Here is a 24727-nt window from a genome sequence, read left to right as displayed (position 1 = left end):
GCTGCAGGTAGATATCTGCTCCACCATGGAGCTCCATGGGCTGCAGGGGGACAGCCTGCCTCACCATGGTTTTCACCATGGGCTGCAGGGGCATCTCTGGTCTGGCGCCTGGATCACCTCCTTTCCCTCCTTCTTCACTGACCTTGGTGTCTGCAGAGTTGTTTCTCTCACATATTCTCACTCCTCTCTGGCTGAAGGTGCCGTTGCACAGGTTTTTTTCCCCTTCTTAAATATGTTATCACAGAGGCGCTACCACCATCGCTGATTTGCTTGGCCTTGGCCAGCAGTGGGTCCATCTTGGAGCCAGCTGGCATTGGCTCTATCAGACATAGGGGAAGCTTCCAGCAGCTTCTCACAGAAGCCACCCCTGCAGCCCCCAATGCTACCAAAGCCTTGCCACACAAACCCAATACAACTTCTTATGTGAAGACTTGGTTTTCAGTTGATTAGAAGTTTGCCAAACTTAAACCTCTTAAGCTGAAAATTTCTGTGCTGGGTATTTGCCTCAGATTGCTCTTATAGAGTTTCATCTTAAATGGTTTAACAATTTATGAATGTCAGGAATGAAGAAAGTATGTTCATTTGCCCATACTAAAAGAAATCTTACATATTTTTGATAGCCTTTAGTGCCTTCATACTTTGAAGAACAAGGAATTTGTATTGCTTTGCCTTTAGGTTGTCTGTTTTGATGTCCCTGATAAAAGTTGGCCTATTTTTTTTCCAAATTGTAGGAAAAAACAATTGACTGAAAAAAAGGGTTTGAAAAAATAAATTAGACATTTGCTTAAAATATATTTATGTTCTGTAAATAGCCTGCCTAAACTCTAGGAATTCTCAGTACCCTTACATTTCTAAATGTATACCATCTGCATGAAGCAACTAACCATGCAGTGGCTATGGGGTACTAAGGTTGACTGGGACTTTCTCTACCAGATCTGACATTGGATGTGCTGTGCTTCTGTCAAGCACCAAAATTGAGTGGGGAGACATTCTTTCAGGCTCTGTGCTGGCACTCAGAGAAGAAAGAAGAAAAGCCTGACTGGGATACTGACAAAGGAGGAGAGAGATGTAACAGAAACACAGAAACAAGAGCGTGGAAAGAAGGGAGACAAAAAATAGATTTGGGCAGCAGATTTATAATGGCTTTTAATCATTAAAGCAATTAGACAATATAAATACTGTTGCTTAATGTTCCTCTACATTATTATAATGTTCCTCTAAGATATGCCAGCTCTCTCCATGAGATTTATTCCCCTGTGTTCCTTTTAAAAGGATAAAGGTTTATCCATATTTTCACTTCCTGACAAAACAAATATTTTCCCCCCCTCATGCATGTAAATTCTTATTCTCATCCATTCTTAAAGCTAATATGTGATGAGGGAGATGCTGCAAGTAAACAAGGAAGAACGTTTTTGTGGTGTTTACTGATGATATTTATTCTTTTCTGAATCTTTGGTGATCCATCTATACTCTTCTAGATCAAAATACATAGAAAAGAACAACATTATGGTTTGCTTGTCTCTGAATTAGTTCATGGCATTTAACTCCTAAACTTAGGACTAAGAAGAGTAATATTTGTTACAGATATTTTTGGATAGTCACTATGTACTTTTTTTTCCATATGTTACTTTTTCGTAATGTTTATCAATTCATGCACACTTTAAAAGCCTAAAAATATGCAGTAATGTGGAATAGTCAGAGAGATAATTTGCCATTGTTACAACTTTTTAAAATCCTTCCATGTTACTTGAGAAATAATTATTTTTAAAAATGAAAAAATATTAAACCTGAAGGGATTGGTTTCTTTTATTTAACTATATTAGCCGAGTTTTCATCGTGAACATTTGGAACTAAATATATTGCATTCCTATTCTCACACATGGTAGAGTTGACCTCAGTGCTTCCATCAGAATTGCAGTCTACTGAAGAATTCACTGCAAATTCTTCTTCTGCTTAGTAAACATAATTGGATAAGGCAAACAAATTTGATGTTGTCACACTGATTCTCAGTAGTATGTCATATGAAGCAATCTATTTTATGAAGATATTTAATGTGATTTTCAGGGCATTGGCCCTTAACTGTGATGCCCCACTGGATGATAAAAACGGAGCAGAGTCTAAGAACTGGAGAGCTGGTAAGCCAGTCCGAGTAGTGCGCAGTTCAAAAGGACGACGGATCAGCAAATATGCCCCAGAGGAAGGCAACAGATATGATGGCATTTACAAGGTATTATGATTTTTACTGTATATATAGCATTACATTTTTCTTAAGACATGTTTTTTAAGAGATTTTTGTGTTACATAGAAAACTCTTCATTATTGCTTTTGAAGGAATAATTCATTTTTTACCATGAGGACGGTTTAGCCTACCTTGTTCTGTAGTGAAATGAAATATAAGTATTCCATTCCATTCCAACTGTGGCATTGACAGATTACGCGGCAGTTCATGCAGATGTACGTGCAGGAAGGGTGGCGCACTCTTCCAGTTATCAGGCCGCTTCCTGCTCTGCTCACCCACAGGCTTAAGCTGCAGCCCGGATGGTCACCCCAGCTAGCTGGTGGCTGTGCAAGTCTACCCAGCAGCTTAAGGTCTCTAGGGAATTAGAAGGGCTTATTAGGCAGTGCTTTGAGATTGTCAGAAGCATAGTGGTAGAGAACAGGCAAGGGCTGTGCTCTGCCGCAGACAGGTATCAGCTACCTAGCCAGGCTAGCCTGGGACAAGTGGAGGCAGCCACCCAGACAGGGAAACTGCTGTCCAGGTGGAAGGCTGGAAAGCCTGCACCCCTGCCTCCTGGGTGGAGGAAGGTGCAAGCTCCACCTGTGCAAGATGTGCTCTGGTGGAGTCACTTCAGGCAGCAGGTGGAGGAGCTGCAGGAGGAAGTCAGCAGGCTATGCTGTATTAGGGAGGGGGAACAAGAAACAGAGTATATTTGAGACTTTGCAAGAAGAAATACTAAGCACTGATCTCCAAGGACTACCAGACAAAGAGCATCAACAGCAAACAAACAACACCTTGGAGAGAGAGGCACCATGGTCTCTGGTGACTCGTGGCAACAGGATATCACTCCCCACTCAGAGCCCAGATGCGAGGGATTCCATGGGAAGCATCCATGGGAAGCATCCATGGAGGGCAAAGGAGCTTGTGAGTGCTGGGGATTATTCAAGAACAGCCTCCTGGAAGCACAAGAACAGTCCATCCCATACAAAGGGAAAGGAAGAAGGCAGAACAAGAGTCCACCCTGGCTTAACAATGACCTTATGGGTGTGCTTAAAGGCAAAAAAGAAGCATGCCAGCTATGGAAAGGCAGCCAAATAGCCATTGAGGACTACAAGAACCTTGCTAGGGCATGCAGAGATGCAGTCAGGAAGGCTAAGGCTCAGCTAGAACTGAAACTGGCCAGAGATGTCGAGAACAACAAGAAAGGGTTCTTCAGGTACATGAGCAGTAAGCAGAGCACAGGGAAGACATGGGCCCATTGCTAAACAGGGCAGGGAAACTAGTTACTAATAACGCTGACAAGGCAGAGGTCCTCAATACCTTCTTTGCCTCTGTCTTTACTGGTCACAAGATCAAGTAGCTACGACAATGCATGTGTTGACCCACCAGTAGTGGAGGAAGGGCTGGTCTGTGGCCTCTTGCAAGGGCTCAACCCACATAAATCTATGGGCCTGGACAGAATCCACCCCAGGGTATTAGGAGAAGTGGTTGACATTGTTGCAAGGCCACTGTCTATAATCTTTGAAAAGTCATGGAGATAGGGGGATGTCCCTGATGACTGGAAGAGGGCAAATGTCATACTCATCTACAAGAAGGGCCCAAAAGAGGACCCATGAAACTACAGGCTTATTAGTCTTGCTTCAATCCCTGGAAAGTAATGGAACGAGTCCTCCTAGAAACTATCACAAACCTAATGATTGGGAAAAGCCAACACAGATTTACCAAAGGCAAATCTTGCCAGACTAACCTGAGCACCTTCTACAACAAAATAACATCTTAGGTCAACACGGGGAGAGCAGTGGATGTTGTTTACCTGGACTTCAGCAAAGCGTTTGACACTATTTCCCACAGCCTTCTCCTGGACAAACTGGCAAGATACAGATTGGATGGGTGGACTGCAAGGTGGGTAGGAAATTGACTAACAGGCCACCCTCAGAGGATGGTGATCAACGGCTTTTACTCATGCTGGCATCCTCTCACAAGTGGGGTTCCCCAGGGATTGATACTGGGCCCCACACTGTTCAACACTGTGGTGTAAGGGTGAACAAGGACCTCGGGAGACTGCGCAATAAAACCACCCGCATCAATCCTGGATAGGAAGAGGGAGGTGTATTCCCTCATCTTCTCCACAAGATAGCTCCCCCAGCACAGTAAGGGCATCAATGCCAGGGCAAAGCGCATAGCCACTGTTTGTATTAACATGTTCCCAAGCTCAGCAAAATAAAGAGATAAGCAGTGCAGCCAGCAAACTCAGTGACCTGCATAGAAGCTTCCCACTTAATAACTACTATAGCTATAGCACGCTCAATTCAAAACTGCTGTTGTCTCAAGCCTCACACTGGGTGCCACAAAGGACTGTGGTGGGTTGACCTTGGCTGGATGCCAGGTGCCCACCAAGCTGCTCTATCGCTCCCCTTCCTAAGCGAAATGGGGGAGAAAATAAGATGAAAAACTCATGGGTCCAGATAAAGGCAGTTCAATAAAGAAAAGAAAAAGCCATGCATGGAAGCAAAGGAAAACAAAAAAAATTATTCTCTACTTCCCATCAGCAGGCCAGTGCCCAGCCACTTACTGGGAATAAGGGCCTCAGTACGCATAGCGGATGCTTAGGAAGAGAAAAACCTTAATAACAAATGCCCCCTGCTCCTCCTCCTTTCTCTTAGCTTTTATTGCTGAGCATGATGTCACGTGGTATGGAATATCCCTTTGGTCTGTTTCACAGAATCACAGAATCACTAGGTTGGAAAGGACCTTCAAGACCATCAAGTCCAACCATTAATCCAGCGCCACCATGTCCCCTAAACCATGTCCTGAAGTGCCACATCCACACGTTTTTTGAACACTTCCAGAGATGGCGACTCCACCACCTCCCTGGGCAGCCTGTTCCAATGCCTGACTACTCTCTCAGTGAAGAAATTTTTCCTAATATCCAATCTAAACCTCCCCTGGCGCAACTTGAGGCCATTTCCTCTTGCCCTATCACTAGTTACTTGGGAGAAGAGGCCAACACCCTCGTCGCCACAACCCCCTTTCAGGTAGTTGTAGAGAGCGATAAGGTCTCCTCTCAGCCTCCTCTTCTCCAGACTAAACAACCCCAGTTCCCACAGCCGCTCCTCATAAGACTTGTGCTCCAGACCCCTCACCATCTTCGTTGCCCTTCTCTGGACACGCTCCAGCACCTCAACATCCTTCTTGTAGTGAGGGGCCCAAAACTGAACACAGTATTCAAGGTGCGGCCTCACCAGTGCCGAGTACAGGGGCACAATCACTTCCCTACTCCTGCTGGCCACACTATTCCTGATACAGGCCAGGACGCTGTTGGCCTTCTTGGCCACCTGGGCACACTGCCGGCTCATGTTCAGCCGGCTGTCAACCAGCACCCCCAGGTCCCTTTCCGCCGGGCTGCTCTCCAGCCACTCTTCCCCAAGCCTGTAGCGTTGCATTGGGGTTGTTGTGGCCAAAGTGCAGGACCCTGCACTTGGCCTTATTAAACCTCATACAGTTGGCCTCTGCCCATCGATCCAGCCTGTCCAGATCCCTCTGCAGAGCCCTCCTACCCTCCAGCGGATTAACACTCCCACCCAACTTGGTGTCATCTGCAAACTTACTGAGGGAGCACTCGATTCCCTCATCCAGATCATCAATAAAGATATTGAACAAGACCGGCCCCAGAACCGAGCCCTGGGGAACACCGCTTGTGACCGGCCGCCAACCGGATTTAACATCGTTCACCACAACTCTCTGGGCTCGGCCATCCAGCTAGTTCCTCACCCAGTGAAGAGTAAACCTGTCTAAGGCACGAGCCGCCAGTTTCTCTAGGAGAATGCTGTGGGAGACGCTGTCAAAGGCTTTACTAAAGTCCAGGTAGACAACATCCACAGTCTTTCCCTCATCCACCAGGCGGGTCACCTGGTCATAGAAGGAGATCAGGTTGGTCAAGCAGGACCCAAGTTTGGGTCAGCTGTCCTGTCTATGACCCCTCCCAGCCTCTTGCCTACTGGCCTTTGGGGTCAGGGGGTTGGAGAGACAGCCATGATGCTGTGGGAGCGCTGCTCAGCAGTAGCCAAAACATTGGTGTGTTATCAACACCTTTCTAGCTAAAAATACAAAGCACAACACTCTGAAGACTGCTATGGGGAAAGTTAACTCTATCCTAGCCAGGCCCAATACAAACATCTTCATAAATGATCTGGATGATGGGATTGAAAGCACCCTCACCAAGTTTGCTGATGACAGTAAACTGGATGGTGAGGTGAACACATCAGAAGGGACAGACATCTTACAGAGAGACCTGGACATGCGGGAAGAGTGGGCTAGCAAAAACAGTATGAAGTTTAACAAAGACATGTGCAAAATCCCTTACCTGGGTCAGAATAACCAAAGAGGCCAGTATAGGCTAGGATCTGTGTAGCTGGGGACCAGGCTTGCTGAAAGGGACCTGGGGGTCCTGGTGGACAACAAGCTGAACATGAGTCAGCAATGCGTTGCTGCAGCAACAAAGGCAAATCAGATCCTGGGCTGCATCCGCAGGGGCATTACCCACAGAGATAGAGACTTGATCACATCACTTGGCGCTTGTCAGGCTGTACTCTCTTCACAAGGAGCCACATGGAAAAGACAAGGTGCAACAGGTACAAGTTGCACTGGGAGAGACATAAGAATGAAATATTTTACAGTGAGAACAATCATTCACTGGAACAACCTCCCCAGGGATGTGGCATGTGGCAGAGTCCCCATCACTGGAGATTTTCAAGATGTAATTGGACAGGGTGCTAGATAATCTCATCTAGGCTCCCTTTCCCACAAAAGGTTGGACCAGATGATCTTGCGAGGACCCTTCCCACCTGGGCTGTTCTATGATCCTATTATTCTATTCGGAGCAGTGATAGTAGAACACAGTCCATAATAGGACATATTAAGTTGAATCCGTAAGCTATTTTTGTGTGTGCTCATTGAGTCATATTCATCTCTGGAAATCAATTGATTTCTTCACCCCTTCCAGCTCCTTTTCTGGCTTTTCATACACTTAATGTCTTCTCAGTATCTGAAATAAAGATGTGCATCTTTTAAAACAACTGAGAGAAGAGATACTTTAAAATAGTAACACATAATTCAAATTTCCTCTTTGCCTTAAACCAATAAAGTATGACTATCTGCATGTGTTTGACTTGTGGTAAAATAATGACTAGCAGAATATCTGTTGAACTTTTGGGTAGAAGTTCTTAAATTAGATTTGAGGATCGATCTACTGTGATTGATAGCAAAAACATAAACCTGTTGTTATTTATTCTTAGGTGGTAAAATATTGGCCAGAAATTGGGAAATGTGGGTTCTTAGTTTGGCGCTATCTTCTGAGGAGAGATGATATTGAACCTGCACCTTGGACTTCAGAAGGGATGGAACGGTCAAAGAAACTGGGTCTGAGTGTACAGGTCAGAATCAGTGTTCACAAAGTTGCTCTGATTTTCTGTTCAAGTAAATGGACTCTTAAATTTTAAAACTAGGAATGTGAAATAAATTTAAGCCCCATTTTTCATATACTACAATGAGGCAGGGTCTAATATAACAATATTTTAGATCATCTGTAATTTGAAAAACTATGATATTGGCAAAGCAGAAAGAATTGTGGATAAAGCTTTCTGCCTTAACAGGAAATTACTCTGTATATATGGATCAGAAAATTATTGCTTTGAATACAGTTTTGTGATCCTTATGCTGGATAAGATTTATAAAAGTAACTCTTGTAATAGTTGACTCTCTTCTTAGAATTTAAAAAATATATAGGTTTTTATGTATTTTTCTCTAATTGTAACCTATGATTGAGGAACTATTATAGATAACATATTTCAGGCAGGGACTTTGGCACTGTGAAATTTGTGGCAGATAGGAAGAATCAAGGTAGTATTTTTTTTCCTCAGCAAACCAATAATTTCCTTTGGATGGATTGTTTTACTACATGACATCATCTTCAACTTTAGCTTTCCGATTTGTGTAGTTGGAGTTGTAGATATGGATATAAGGTGCCTTTTAATAAAAATCTATTCTAGATCAGATCCTTTGACAACTACAGTTTTCTAAATATATATTATTTTAAAAGCTTTCCTGTTTATATAGGGTTTAAAAAATATTTTTATATTATTTCAATATGTAGTCATAGGGGTTTACATTCTTTTAGAAAATAGATTTGTCAGTATTTGGGAATTCCCAGATGCCAGTGGATTTTGTTTTAAAACTGTTTTTCGGGGTTTTTTTAGTATCCAGAAGGTTATTTGGAAGCCATGGCTAGTAAAGAGAAAAAGGATAAGGTTAAGAAGCAAACTGTGAAACAGAAGCCAACCAGACAGAGTAACGGAAACCAGAAAAGGACAATTGATGACGGTATTTCTTTTTACTTCTTAGTGTTAGAGCTCTGTCAAGTTATATATAAGCCAACAGTATGAAAACTACCAGGAAGTTGGAAGTCGTTTGGAATCCAAATGTAAAGTGTTAAGTGCTCAGTAATAAAATGGGAAGCTGGGGATCTTATGGTGCTGTTCCATACTTGTAAGGTTTCTTTTTCTTAAACTTCATAGAAAAATGAACACTCTTCTATGTAGTTATGATCTATAGTTCAAAATAAAGCTAGGCAATTTGAATTGGAGCTTTATTGCATCATTACATAGATGTGATTCGTGTTTTAGCTTTCTAGAAATAATTTTGTCTTCCCTTTATAATAGTTCAGACTACCACTGTCACTGTATCTTGTCATAATTTTAAACAGGTATAGAGGAGACTAAAAATACATCCAAAGCCATGAGAATGGGAGATGGAGGGAAAGGAGAGTCTTTCCAACTGACCCAGCAACAGCAGTGGCTGATTAAAGAAGACTGTATGAACCAGAAATTGTGGGATGAAGTACTTGCTTCTCTTAAGGAAGGACCAGTATGCTTGCAGCTTGCTTAAATTATTCATTTTTAACCTTTCTTTATATAGAGTTAGGAGAAATGAGGCTTTGTTAAAACCTGATTCACTTGCTTAAAATTGCTGAATACATACTATCTGTTTAGAAACAGTTGATAGGGCATGTAATTTCATTCACTTAAGGAGATAGAAAAAATACCGTCATATTGAGAATTAGATACCAAATAAAAATGTTTTAAACTCAAGTTTAGCAGATTATTCCACTCACTATAGAGAGAACCTTAATTAAAAAAGAGGAAATATTTCCCCAGCTTTCAAGAAAATAGCAAGGATAGTTCAAGTTTGAAGACACTTGTGGATTTTTTTTTTATTAGTCTCTGATGGAATATCCTCCAAAATATTATGTCCTTGAACATTAATTAGCTTTACTGATGTTCCAATTCATAGTTATTTTAGCTGTTTTGCAGAAGAAAAAGAAATCAAGATATCAGGATGGTAAAGGTCAACATCAAGTCAGTGAAAGAACAAAATATTAGATGGAGAATGGATGCCTAAAAATGAATGTACAAAATCACTTTATTTGGTAATTGCCAGGGCTATTTACTTTTCTTCTTTGACAGAAAAAGCATCCGGTAACTCCTTGTTCTTCCACTTACAGTACTACTATTGCTATAATGCTACTGCACTTGTATAGGAGCTAATACTGTAAAGTTATAAGTTGTTTATCTGTAGGTTGTCCAATGTTTGTAAATAATTAGACTTTCAACTCTTAGTTATGTGACAAAATACAGTAAATATGTGTTCCTAAAGCAACAGAAAACAGTATCTTAAGAGAAATCCAGTTACTAGAAAGTTCTTTTCCTATAGATTCCTGCCCATAATTTTGATTGCCCTTGGTGATAGCCATTTCAATGGGAATCACACAACTACCATCTAAATCTTAATACTTGAAACAACCTTTCCACTTTAACTATAAGTTTTGGGTTGAGATGAATCTGATATTATTAAAATTATTGAAAAGAACTGTATTTTGAGTAACTTTAGATCTGTTTTTTACACTTCTATACTTGAGTGAGTATGCTTGAGACTACTGAAATACCAGAGAATAAGGTCTCTGTAAGCATGCTTGTACGTGTAAAATCTATGCCACAAAATTTATCCCACATTCTTCAGAGTTGCTCTGAGAAGACTGAAAAACAGGAAGATTCTTCTACCTATTGCAGAGTATTTCAGAGTGAGGACTCAAAAAACCAATTAAACACCTCCAGCAGGTGCAGAGGTGAATTTCTTAGTGAGGGAGGTATACAGTACTTTGCTTTCCCTTTGCAGAGCAGCAGCAATCACTTATCCATCATGGATGTGCAAAATTCTAGTGATGATCACTAAATATAGATATTAGCTTCCAAATTCTCTGACTTGTGCTAAGAATCAGGCTTGATGGGCCCCCTGTTTTGTTTTTAATTATAATAATGTATAACCAAATAACCTTCAAAACCTTAGTTCTCTGACTTCTGGAAAAGCAGGGAAATTAATTGTTTATGGACTTGCTTTCTAAATACTTTGTTAGCCACACTACTTCTCATGAATGTGAAGGATAGAAGATGAGCCTTCAAAAAGCTTTTGATGTAATAAATATAATTTATTAGATGCATACTTTGCATTGAATACAATAGAGGTTCACTTCTGAGGAAATAAGAATGAACAAGAAGCTGTGAACAATAATAATACATGGAATGAGCAGAAGATAGGTAGAAGTAATAGCAGAGGACGTGGGAATGTCTTTATGTAAATGCCCATGAATACAGGAGTAATGGTGGTAGGCTTTGAAAGGAACTGAGACCTGAAGATAGCACTAGAAACGTTTCAGGGTAAGCAGTCTTTGCAATGTCAAGCTGTCCTATCACACTGAATATTGGATTTAACAACTCCTAGCAGTTGTGTAACATTATTAGACCATGCTAACTGTGAGTTTGGGAAGAGTAACAAGGATGTTAAACTAGTATCTCATGAATGTATCTCTGCATTTACCAAAGGCCAAATTTTTTACTCAATTTAGGTCTGTGAATTTGGCTGACATTTTATAATTTAAATATAGGTAACAATTACAGTAGTTAGGCAAATTAGTTTTTAAAAACGCTTTAATAATTTTAAATAAAAATGCTCTTTTTTGTTTGCATATTTGTGAATGTGCCTCTAATAGTTCTACTTTTCTCTTCTTTTGCCCTATACTAGAATTTCCTGAAGAAACTGGAACAATCTTTTATGTGTGTCTGCTGTCAGGAGCTGGTTTACCAGCCAGTGACAACAGAGTGCCTCCACAACGTCTGTAAAGTAAGAATAATCCCTGTATTGCTCTGGGCTGCGTTCTTGGCCCTGAGACACCGATCACCAAAACCAACATAGATTTTAGGAAGACAATAATTATTGCCTAGCAGTCTGAGCAAGAAATGTAATGTGCTTGCTTCCAGTTGTGTAGCTGCCATATAATCAATCTTAATTTTATGTAAAAATTAGTGGAAATGTATTTAGTATAATTTCTTATAGACATGATGTATCGAGTTTATCACTCCTTTGTAATTAGTGGAGCTATGCTAGGGATAGGTTTGTTCCAGGAGCTAGATGTTGGTACAATAAGATTAAGTTAATTTTATGTAGTTAAGGAATGAGAATAGAGCAAGATTGCTCCTTCAAAGAGTTGCTTGTTACATAGAGATAAAGTATTATGAGAGGGTTAATATATAGAACGGTGGAAAAAACATGGCGAATGTTTAATGGCAACAACTTCAAAGCATAGAATCTGAATCTATCAATAACATCCAATTACTGTTTTAAGGTATAGACTGACAGACAGTCATGGTGTTTGGGCAAAGATTGGCCCTCATAAAACTTTCATATTTAACTTATATGCTTGGACTATCTGCAGTCTGGGAAAACAAAAAAAAAAAAGGCGGCAACATTAATAATCATCTTTTAGATACTGTAGTCTGAAACCTCTTTTATTCTACTCATGCCTTTGAGGCTTATACACTAAGTCTTGTCATAAAGATAAAGTAGCTATGGATTGTTAGATAAAATGCTATAAACCTGTATGATCAGCTACATCTTGAAATGAAACTCTGGCATACTTACAGCACTCTAACAGAAATGCTAGAAATAAACTGCAGACTGGTCCACAGGAACGCATTAGGGAAAATTAAGTATCTTAGTAGCAACACTTTTAATTCCTGACAAACTCAATTCTTTGCCTCCTAATCAAAAGAAGATTTATTTGGTTAAGTCCTTTGTGATGGGTTGACCCTAGCCAGCAAATAAGCACCCACCAGCCACTTGCTCAATCCTCCCCACAGTGGGAAAAACTCATGGGTTGAGATAAAGACAGTTTAATAAGTGAAGAGAAAAAAAGAAAAGGAAAAAAAAAGTGATGCAAAGCCATTCGCTCACCACCTCCCACAAGTAGACCAATGCCCAGCCAGTCTCCAAGAAGTGGCTACTTTGGAAAGACCACCCCCCAGTTTTTATTGCTGATCGTGACATTATATGGCATGGAATATCCCTTTGGTCAGTTTGGGTCAGCTGTCCCAGCTGTGTCCCCTCCCAACCTCTTGCACATCCCTGGCCTACTTGCTGGGAAGGCAGAATGAGAAACAGAGAAAGCCTTGATGCTGTGCAAGCACTGTTCAGCAACAGCTAAAACATTGGTGTATTATCATCACTGGTTTAGTCACAGATCTAAAACACAGCACCATACAGGCTGCTATGAAGAAAATTAACTCTATCCCAGACAGACCCAGTACATAATTTCAGTTTTAAAGGCAGAAACATGGCAAGAGAACTCAGTAAGAATTTGTCATTTCTGGAAATGCGGGAAACTGCATCTTTGATTCCTAGTAATTGCTTAATTTTTGCTAGCTAAATTTTCAATGTAAAGCAAAAGCTGTAACACTTTTACTTCTTTGTCTTTGTATGCCCTAGAGCTGTTTACAGCGCTCTTTCCGAGCTGAAGTCTTTACCTGTCCTGCCTGCCGCTATGACCTCGGAAAGAGCTACACCATGGTTCCTAACAAGATATTGCAGACACTACTTGATCAGTTCTTCCCTGGTTACAGTAAAGGACGATGATATGTTCAAATCCTTTCTTACTTCTCCCATTGACTTTATAGACAGTAAAGGAGAATAAACATCTAAAAGTCAACAGTGAACCAGCCAGCTTGATGGAAGTGAATCTATTGTCACATTTTGAAGCAGCTAATCCTCTTCCTCCTCATCACCATCTTTCTTCATGTAGTGAGAACTCTAAATCTCTGCTGTCTTTAACATCAAAGGTAGTTTTGGTGAGCTGACAAATAATTTTTAAAGGGAGGAAAAAAACCCCAAACCAGAAGCTTTAGGTCTCAGTGGTGAGTCCTAGCTGGTGCTTAAGTTATGATTTGTTTTTTGTAACTACCTCAGGTAGAGGAAAACAAATTGTGGGGAGGAAAAATAGTTCATAAAGTTTTAGCTACCCACTGCTTTATTAATTTTACTTGTGTCTAGTCTATGTGGTTTGATCCAACAAAAAAAGCCAAAAAACCCAAATACCCAAAATAACACAACAAAAAACAAACAGCACTTAAGTCAGCTGGATTAAAGAACAGGAAAATCTGTGGTGTGCATAATCCTTTTTTTGTCTTTGTTCCATTATAGTGTATTTTTTTTGCAAGAACCGGCTGACTTTTAGTTTTTGTGAGCTTCACTGTGCTTTTTCTTGTATCTTATGCAAGCTGACTACTAAGGACTATTGAACAATATGAACGCATTGTTGCTACAGTAGTGTAAAATGATCTGTGTTTTTTTGCACTTAGCGGATATTCAAGACAGTAGTTGTGTACAAAAATCCATATTAAAAAGCCACTTTTGTATTAGTTCAAAATGTATGCTTTTAGTAGGTCTTGAATCAGTGACAATAAATCTATACAGCATTGAAGACAGTGCTAGCTTGAAAAGGGTTTAAATTGCTTCATATGGTGACCTGAAATTTTATATACAATATATTCCCCCAAAATATACATTATTAAATATTTTATGATTCAGAAATGTTGCTACTTTTGTGGGTTTTGTATTATCCAAACTTGTCAAATCATGACATTTAAAATTAAGATACTTTTTTCAGACTACAGAATGCTTCCTTTAGGCAGGCTTCTTATTCTTCAAACTTGAGTCTTCATATACCTTAATTCATTCATCAAGAAAACAGAAGAATGCTTGCTCAAATGAATTTCAGAGCCACTATACCACCACCCTCCCCAACCATTCCTTAAGAAAAAAAGCTAACCTTATTCAGGGTCTTACATATGAGATACATATTTCTCCTGTAGCAGAGCTTGTGCTACAGGTGCAGCTATTCAAGCCTCTGCTTGAGACAAGCATGAGTAGCCCTAGCTCTATATATCAGAGCAGGAGTCCTGGGACCTGCTGCAGGAGAGAGCCTTTCTTTCCCATTACCATTGTACGTTGTGGGATCCCAGCACAGTGATCAGTAAAAGGGTTGTCTAAGTAGTCATGGGGTGATACCAACAGTGTATAGTCTAGAAAGGAGATATGTCATTATGTTGGAGGGAAATAACAACTAGATATTATTTTTTGTGTCAATTCTCATTTCAGACCTTTGAAATACTATTTATTGTTTACTGTTAAATATTGTTTGAGGCTGAATTATATCAGTAAGGTATTATCTTTGATTTGTTACTAGTTTTATGTAAAGTGATAATCCCCTTTTGAGTGCTTGTCTACATGTACATTCATATTGGAGAAGTATGTGCACAGTTATGATGACATTCTCTGATTCAAAACCTTGCCTTCACCTCTGTAATGAATCAGACAAATGTAATTGCTCTTTTTTTTCTTTTTTTTTAATGCATAATGCTTTAACGTTGGTAGCATCTTGAACCACATAATATTGAAGACATGCATTGTTGAACAATTCAGAAGTTAAAGCTTCAGCTTTTGATCTTTTTCTATACTTACTAGGAAATGAGGTTTCAGACACTATGCAACAACTAAGCATATAGTTTGAGAACTGTAGACTGTTTCGTAAGTCCGTAGATTTCCCAAATTATAGCCCAATGCTTTTTATGGTGAAAATTATACCTTTGCGACCAGCATATGCATCTGTGTAATATGCACCTACCAAAAGTCTACAGTATTTTATACCTTTTGATGGCCTTTGAATTGGTAAAAAGCTACCAAACTGAATAAGATACTATTAATGCACCATTTTATTAGAGAAGTCTTATCAAAACTGCTTTGGAAAAGGCAACTTTTAATCCTGATTCCCAAGTCTTAAACTAAAGTTGGTAACATTCATCAAAACACACAAATACCTAGAAAATATAAATCTGAACTATTCACCTTCTCTGTTAAATGTTTAGCAAGAAACTGTTCCAAATATTAACTTTTATTTTTCTTATTCAGAAGAGTTAGTGACTTTTGATTACTAGAGAACCTAGCTTTTTCCCTAGTCTATATTAATTCAGTGAGTTTACTTTTAATCTACCATTTGTCACAAAGTTTAAGGCCAACTGTAGGAAGTTCCTAAATTTTTTTTATGGTTTTGGCTTAACTTTTTTTTTCAGACCATTTTAATGACTTAAGCACAATTGTTTGTAATCAACGGATTGACAAGATTTTGCATAGTTAATGACAACTGAAAACACATCCATTGCTTTCACCTATATTAAAAGTCCAGTTTGTAGTAGTATTTCACAATTTTGTAAACCCTTAGTGCCATACCAATGTCTATTAAATGTCTTTTTTCAATATTATTGAAGAAGTCTAAAATTTTCTAATGCTGAATCTCTCTCTGTATACAACAATGGCTTGTCTGTTTCCTGTTACTTTCATATGATGATGCAACCTCTGTGAAATTAAATTCCCATTGGAAGTCACTAAGTAGGTAATGAAGAATTGCAACTCCAAAACCTTTACCATAAAAGACACAAATGTAGAATAGGTAAAATAGCTCTATTAATACAAGCCTCATTTTTGTCACTTCAAAGAAAGCCCCCAGGCATTCTCGTACCTGTATACCATAAAGTTCTAGTGGTTACTGTTTGGATGATGTAAAATTGTGCAGTCATTTCTCCACTCTAAATATTACTACAGTACATACTTCCTGATCTGCAGCACTACTACTTTATGCAGTGACAAACTAACTCAACTTCAAGGGAACTCACTTGATTGAACTCAAGTATCTGCACAGACATGCCAGAAAAGCTCTTGTGTTCCTTTCAAATACACTACATTGGTGTCTTCATCATAAAGTCATCACATGTAAAGTCTATCCCACCAACTATATAGACAGTCTCAGAAGCCAAATTTTTATATAAACTGATTGATGGGAACAGATGGGAAGATGTTCCTGTTCAAGGTTTCAGTCCTGGCCACTTTTTACTTCTACATGGCATTATGTGAAACAATAGGACTCTGATCTCAAGTGCTCATTCAGTATTCCTGGAGGGCTAGAGCTTAAGTTTTGAAGCCATTTTAAAGCAAGCAATAGTCTACGTAATGAAGCAAGGCAAGTTAAGCATGCTGACTAAACCAGAGTCATTATTCAAACTAAGAGGTCTGAAAAAATGCATGGAAAAAATATTGTACTTTTGTTGGATGAGATTTAATGTACGAAGTTCAATTTCAATATTTGTAGAAAAGCTGTTTCATACTTTACCTGGATTAGAAGAAGAGGTTTATATGGAACTATAAGGAAAAAATTATGTGATACTGAAAAATGCAGGTTTAATGCTCAGTAAAAATTGAACATCATAGCTTGTGGGGGAAAAAAACAGATCTTTAATATTACATTCTGTCAGTATTTTACTTTGTGTAGGACCTACTGCTACTGTAGCAGCTCTGACAAATCAGAACTGAAGTATCAAACAAAACAGACATCAAGGTTTTATACTTCTGTTAGCTAAAGTTTAAAAGTTAGAGTTCAAAATATGATGTGCTTAATTCTGGCTAACTTTATTGGAATACTAAGATTGGCAGGTAAAACAGGTAAGAAATATTAACACTAGCAATACTAGTGGTAATATATGTATTAAATAATCCATCTGTCTTTAGAAAATAAAAAGTTACTGCTGTGGTTGATATTCATTACTATTGCCTTATGATGCATCTGGAATTAAAAGGTTTGCATCCTGTTCTGTCTGTGCTGGGTGGGGTGGGGGTGGTGAGAGACAGGGTGCAGGGTTCACCTAGATCTCAATAAAAAAGGCCTGATGACAAATGGCTTAATAAAATATCTGTTTTAATAAGATAAAATAAAAAGAGGAATATAGATAGTGTGTAAATTTTGCATGCTGTCAGACGCTGGGAACCACAGTTCATGCAGCATCAGCTCAATCCTGGATGGATTTTCCCACGGTACGCTGGGCAGATCCTGTCAATGGAGAGGTTCTTCCTTTTTGGTCATTCAAGCTATTATAGGCTTTTCCTAGAAGAAAACAACTCTATTTATCATTCCTACCGTTAAACAGGAAGGGTGTTCGCATAAGAGCTTCTTGCTGCACTGTTAGATAAACGCAAGGCCACGCAGGTGGCTTAATCACTGGTACCAAGTGGGAGCTGACTCTGCAGGCTCCTCTGTTACAATGAGCTGGCTGAGTTTATCTTGCGGCCAACAGATTTGTGCAGCCCAACACATGCCTGAAACCCGTGGGCTCAGGCCCGGGTCTATTCAGGTTAACTGTTATGTGGATCGCTAATCCCTCGAAGTACAATGGTCTCCTGGTCGGGACCACTACATTCCACCCACTGAGCCACATAGAGCCAAAAATGTTATAAGTCACATTTTATATCAGTAACATATAGACTTCTCAAGCCATAAGTACAAGGCCCAATAAAGAATCACAGAATCATAGAATAGTTTGGGTTGGAAGGGACATTTAAAGGTCATCTAGTCCAAACCCCATGCAATGAGCAGGGACATCCTCAACTAGATCAGGTTGCTCAGAGCCCCGTACAACCTCACCTTGAATGTTTCCAGGGATGGGGCATCTACCACCTCTCTGGGCAACCTGTGCCACTGTTTCACCACCCTCAGTGTGAAAAATTTCTTCCTTATGTCTACTCTACATCTGCCCTCTTGTAGTTTAAAACCATTACCCCTTGTCCTATCGCTACAGACCCTGCTAAAAAGTCTGTCCCCATCTTTCTTATAAGCCCCCTTTAAGCACTGAAAGGCCACAATCAGGTCTCCCCGGAGCCTTCTCCTCTCCAGGCTGAACAACTCCAACTCTCTCAGTCTTTCCTCATAGGAGAGGTGCTCCATCCCTCTGATCATTTTTGTGACCCTATGGACCCTCTCCTCTTTCCTGTGCTGAGAGCTCCAGAGCTGGATGCAGCACTCCAGGTGGGGTCTCACCAGATCAGAGCAGAGGGGCAGAATCACCTCCCTTGCCCTGCTGGCCACACTGCTTTGGGTGCAGCCCAGGACACGGTTGGCCTTCTGGGCTGCAAGCGCACGTTGCCAGCTCATGTCCGGCTTTTCATCCACCAGTACCCCCAAGTCCTTTTCAGCAGGGCTGCTCTCAACCCCTTCATCCCCCAGCCTGTATTGATACTGGGGGTTTCCCCGACCCAGGTGCAGGACCCTGCACTTGGCCTTGTTGAACCTCATGAAGTTCACACAGGCCCATTCCTCGACCTTGTCCAGGTCCCTCTGGATGGCATCCCGTCCCTCAGGTATGTCAACCGCACCGCTCAGCTTGGTGTCATCTGGAAACTCGCTGAGGTTGCACTCAATCCCACTGTCTATGTCATAGTTGAAGATATTAAAGAGTACTGGTCCCAATACGGACCCCTGAGGGACACCACTTGTCACTGATCTCCATCTGGACATTGAGCCGTTTACTACTACCCTCTGGAAGCGGAAGAAGACATGGCTTGTTCAAGATAAATAACTCCTCGAATACAGTGTCTTCCGCAAGGGTCCCAATGCACATACCACTTTGAAAACTGTGTTAATATTAAAGTTTTAGCACAAAGAAGATAAAAGCTCAGATTTGAGGCAACCTTAACATCAACTACTATGGAAAATGAGTATTGAACCAACTAATTTTTCTTCCACCTAATATACTGATTGTATTTACGTTAACTAAGCAGGGATTCTTTTAATAAATACAGAGTTTACCAGAAATATATACAGTATATAAATCACCTAAGCTTGTCTAGGGGGAAAAAAGCCATCCTGGTAGACTGAATCAATCAGGTGAATCCAGACAGTTGGAAGTAGTATTATGAAGATGCTGTCTTCTGTTCAGAATAGATTTCTACTGGTGGGTAAGTACAAATCAGATGTTGATTTCCATATTTGTTATCAATGCATGCCATTGAAGTCCAAAGCTTGCTTTCTGATTTCACAAATGGCTAAGCACAAAAGAAAAAAATTATTTTAACTGTTATATCACTCTCTGATCAAGCAAATCTGTGTAATCAGTAAAACAAACATGCAAAGAATTAAAAAGCCATATAGCCATTTCTTCAGTGCTTGTCAGAGTCGAGTCATGCATCTTAAATCTATTAGGAATCTTTGAAAGTTAGCAAGCGTGTGGAATAAGTATGATGCAATCAAAACAATTTAGTTTTAACAAAAAAAAAAAATTATAAGCACATCCTCCAGCAAAGACTTATAAAGATACATTGTTATGATTTAAAAAGCATGGTCCTCATTAACTGGCTAAAAGATGGAAACCAAGGAATAGGAGAAAATGGTTACCAAGTTCTGCAACTCTTTCAAACAGAGATCAGCAATAAAATTGTGGTGGGTTGACCTTGGCTGGATGCCAGGTGCCCAGCAAAGCCACTCTATCATTCCCCCTCCTCAGCTGGACATGGGAAAGAAAATATAATGAAAGGCTCGTGGGTCGAGATAAGGACAGGGAAAGATTACTCACCAATTACCATCATGGGCAAAACAGACTTGACCTGGGGAAAAATTAATTTAATTTATTACCAATCAAATCAGAGTAGGATAATCAAAAATAAAACCAAATCTTAAAATACCTTCCCTGCAGCCTTCCCTTCTTCCTGGGCTCAACTTTGCTCGCAACTATTTTACCTCCTTCCCAAGTGGCACAAGGGGATGGGGAATGGGGGTTTTGGTCAGTTCATCACATGTTGTCTCTGCTGCTCCTTCTCCACAGGGGGAGGACTCCTCACATTCTTCCCCTGCTCCAGCATGAGGTCCCTCTGACAGGAGACAGTCTTCCACAAACATCTCCAATGTGAGTCCTTCCCACAGGTTGCAGTTCTTCATGAACTGCTCCAGCATGGGTCCTTTCCACAGGGTGCAGTCCTTCAGGAACAGACTGATCCAGCGTGGGTCCCCCACGGGGTTGCAAGTCCTGCCAGAAAACATGCTCCAACATGGCCTCCTCTATCCATGGGTCCACAGGTCCTGCCAGGAGCCTGCTCCAGCGTGGGCTTCCCACGGGGTCACAGCCTCCTGCGGGCGCATCCCCCTGCTCCGGCATGGGGTCCTCCATGGGCTGCAGGTGGATACCTGCTCCACTGTGGACCTCCATGGGCTGCAGGGGGACAGCCTGCCTCACCATGGTCTTCACCACGGGCTGCAGGGGAATCTCTGCTCCGGTGCCTGGATCACCTCCTTTCCCGCCTTCTTCACTGACCTTGGTGTCTGTGGAGTTCTTACACATATTCTCACTCCTCTCTCCGCTGCTGTTGTTCCCGAATATTTTTTTTTCCCCCTTCTTAAATATGTTATCACAGAGGTACTCCCACTGTCGTTGATTGGCTTGGCCTTGGCCAGTGTCAGGTCCATCTTAGAGCTGGCTGGTGTTCTGGTTTCGGCCGGGACAGAGTTGGTTTTTCTTTCTGATGGCTGGTATAGTGCTGTGCTTTGGATTTAGGATGAGAATGATGTTGATAACACACTGATGTTTTTGGTTGTTGCTGAGTAGTTGTAGTGCTTATACTAGAGTCAAGGACTTTTCAGATTCCCATGCTCTGCCAGCAGGGAGGTGCACAAGAAGCTGGGAGGGGACACAGCCAGGACAGCTGACCCAGACTGGCCAAAGAGATATTCCCTACCATATAACGTCATGCTCAGTATAAACTGGAGTTGGCCGGGGGCAGGAATTGCTGCTCGGGGATGGACTAGCGGTTCACAGAATCACAGAATCACTAAGGTTGGAAAGGACCTTCAAGATCATCAAGTCCAACCATTAATCCAGTGCCACCATGTCCCCTAAACCATGTCCTGAAGAGCCACATCCACACGTTTTTTGAACACTTCCAGGGATGGTGATTCCACCACCTCCCTGGGCAGCCTGTTCCAATGCCTGACCACCCTCTCAGTGAAGAAATTTTTCCTAATATCCAATCTAAACCTCCCCTGGCGCAACTTGAGGCCATTTCCTCTTGTCCTGTCACTAGTTACTTGGGAGAAGAGGCCAACACCCTCTTCGCCACAACCCCCTTTCAGGTAGTTGTAGAGAGCAATAAGGTCTCCCCTCAGCCTCCTCTTCTCCAGACTAAACAACCCCAGTTCCCTCAGCCACTCCTCAGAAGACTTGTGCTCCAGCCCCCTCACCATCTTCGTTGCCCTTCTCTGGACATGCTCCAGCACCTCAACATCCTTCTTGTAGTGAGAGGCCCAAAAGTGAACACAGTATTCAAGGTGTGGCCTCACCAGTGCCGAGTACAGGGGCACAATCACTTCCCTACTCCTGCTGGCCACACTATTCCTGATACAGGCCAGGACGCTGTTGGCCTTCTTGGCCACCTGGGCACACTGCCGGCTCACGTTCAGCCGGCTGTCAACCAGCACCCCCAGGTCCTTTTCCGCCGGGCTGCTCTCCAGCCACTCCTCCCCAAGCCTGTAGCATTGCATGGGGTTGTTGTGGCCAAAGTGCAGGACCCGGCACTTGGCCTTATTAAACCTCATACAGTTGGCCTCTGTCCATCGATCCAGTCTGTCCAGATCCCTCTGCAGAGCCCTCCTACCCTCCAGCAGATCAACACTCCCACCCAAGCACTCCCATGTTGTGCTCAGCAATAAAAGCTAAGAGAAAGGATGTCCTGGTTCCAGCTGGGATAGCGTTAATTTTCTTCATAGAAGCTAGTATGAGGCTATGTTTTGGATTTGGGATGAAAATAATGTTGATAACATACTGATGTTTTCAGTTGTTGCTAAGCAGTCAAGGACTATCCAGCTTCTCATGCTGGCCTGCAAGCGAGAAGGCACGGGGTGCACAAGAAGCTGGGAGGGGACACATCCAGGACAGCTGACCCAAACTGGCCAAAGGGACATTCCATACCATGCGATGTCATGCTCAGTATATAAACTCGGGGAAGAAGAAGGAAGAGGGGAGACATTCGGAGTGATGGCTTTTTGTCTTCCCAAGAGACCATTACGCGTGATGCAGCCCTGCTTCCCTGGAGATGGCTGAACACCTGCCTGCCGATGGGGAGTAGTGAATGAATTCCTTGCATTGCTTTGGTTGCATGTGTGGCTTTTGCTTTACCTATTAAACTGTCCTTATCTCAAACATGAGTTTCCTCACTTTTACTCTTCTCATTCTCTCCCCTGTCCCACCATGGGGGATTGAGCAAGCGGCTGTGTGGTGCTTGATTGCTGGCTCAGGTTAAACCACGACAAAGGAGGAGGGGGTTGGCATTCTGTATTAAGACGTTTGTCTTATGAAGCATCTGCTATGTATACTGAAGCCCTGCTTCCCAGGAAGTGGCTGGACATCGCCTGCTGATGGGAAGTGGAGAATAAATCTTTTTTTCTTTTGTTTTGCTTACATGCATGGCCTTTGTTTTTTTGTTTCTTCTCAAGAAGAAACTAGCTTTACCTCTGTGGTGTGTTAACCTTGGCTGACCACCAGGTCCTCATAAAGCCACTCTATCACTCCCTCTAACGTCAGAAGGATAGAGTTAAAAAAAAACTTACAGATAAAAACTTTTTAGGCTGAATAAGCATATAATGAACTCGTCTGAAACCAGGATAACAAGAATGGAAGGCCCCTAAGATTAAAGGATGGAAAGACCTCAGAGGTTAAAATAACCAGAAACAAGACACAGTAATTAAGAGCAGTATCTAAAGACAGTAAAATTCTGTCAGCCCTTGTAGATAATGCCTCGTTATAGCTTCTTTACATAAACCAGAGACAGATTTGGACAAAGATCAAAACCAGAAGGTGTCCGCTACATAGCCTATGGTGATTTTAATACTAAAAAACACACCTCTAGGAGGAGATTTTAAATGTAAATGTAGTACCACTTTAATATAATGAATTAGGTAATAGTATAATGAATTAGGTAATTGATGGAGCATGCATACAAAGACTGCTGTGATGTAAAACCATATATCATTTTGTTGGGATCACCCTGCACAGCTCGACCTTAAGGAGAAGGAGCTGTGGTGTTGATCTGCATGGCTCGACCTCAAGGAGAAGGAGCTGTGGCATTGAGAAGCTGGTAAACAGCTGGATATCTGCACGGCTCGGCCTTGAGGAGAAGGAGCTGTGATAAACAACTAAGAAGAAGCGAGGAAAACAGGAACACCTGCAAGCAGCGAATCCTGACTGTGTGAGAGGCGCGTGGACAGCGTGTGATATTTTGTATATAGCCAATTGCAATAATGTGTGTAACAAGCTGTAACCAATCATGAGTGTGTGTGCAGTGACTAAACAAAGATTATGATATATATTGGAGTCAGACAAGACAATAAACGGTTTTCGGAATATAACTCTCATAGAGTTGTGAAGTTCATCCTTCTCCTGCAACTGGTGACCCCGACGTGATACGATCTCTGGGATCTCATCGTTGAACGCCGGTCGAGTGCAGAGGACGCTGCGGGAGAAGCCCGGTTGGAAGAATTGCAGTCAGCGGGACTGACGCAAGGAAAAAGAAAAAGGAATACGTTGCAACGGAGAAGCACCCAGCGAGGTGAGGTGAGCAACCGGGGCAGCATGGGGCAGAACGCACCGCATGAAGAAGGGGCGATAGTCAGACTCCTGCTGCACATGCTCTCTAAGAGAGGACTGAAATATGATGAATATACACTTAGAAGGCTTCTAATTTGGAGCCAAAAGAAAGGGTACCCCCCCGATCCGTCTGTGGCGTTTAAGGCAGAGACGTGGGAGGAGATAGGAAAAATGTTATGGGAGCATATTGAGAAAACCGCCGCAGAGTTAGTGACGGCGTGGAAGTTGATATTAACCACATTAAAAGCCTTAAAGGCAGAGAGAAAAGCTGCAGCTGATATGGAGGAGGCTGTTAAACCGCCTTCAACCAATCCCTTCTTAACCGAGTCAGAGGGTCCAGGACCTTCAGCGACTCCGACTGCACCGCCTGAGGTGCCAGATGCACCAGGTGAATTGGCTGCATTAGATAAGTCAGAGAAACAGATCTACGATGATGTATGTGAGGGCAAGACAGGACAAAGCTGCCCAGAACAATGTACTCAATGTTCCCCTGTGTGCCCGTGTGAAAGATTGATGGGGCGGGCTTTACCACCCCCGAAACCACCCAGACTTAACCGATTGAAAGCCGTAGTTTTGAAGCCTTCAGCCGAGCCCCTGCCACCTTTATGGCCCCCGT

The 24727-nt window shown here is 41.7% G+C and overlaps 1 protein-coding gene across 1 annotated transcript in view; it reads left to right on the top strand.

The window, feature by feature from the left end:
* Nucleotides 1-13237, top strand: part of LOC309415180 (E3 ubiquitin-protein ligase UHRF2-like) — a gene marked incomplete at both ends in the record, with an annotated part of 157369 nt that extends 144132 nt beyond the window's left edge. The window contains 6 exons of the mRNA XM_082012621.1: nt 2065-2227; nt 7513-7650; nt 8473-8596; nt 8979-9139; nt 11351-11449; nt 13091-13237. Of these exons, the coding sequence (XP_081868747.1) occupies nt 2065-2227; nt 7513-7650; nt 8473-8596; nt 8979-9139; nt 11351-11449; nt 13091-13237 (832 nt within the window). The remainder of the gene's footprint in view (nt 1-2064; nt 2228-7512; nt 7651-8472; nt 8597-8978; nt 9140-11350; nt 11450-13090) is intronic.
* Between the last annotated feature and the right edge of the window lie 11490 nt (nt 13238-24727).

This window comes from Phaethon aethereus (genome assembly GCF_964289735.1).
Source record: "Phaethon aethereus genome assembly, chromosome: W".
Lineage (NCBI taxonomy): Eukaryota > Metazoa > Chordata > Aves > Phaethontiformes > Phaethontidae > Phaethon > Phaethon aethereus.
The sequence above is the reverse complement of the archived record's forward strand: the minus strand, read 5'-3'. Positions and strand labels throughout refer to the sequence as shown.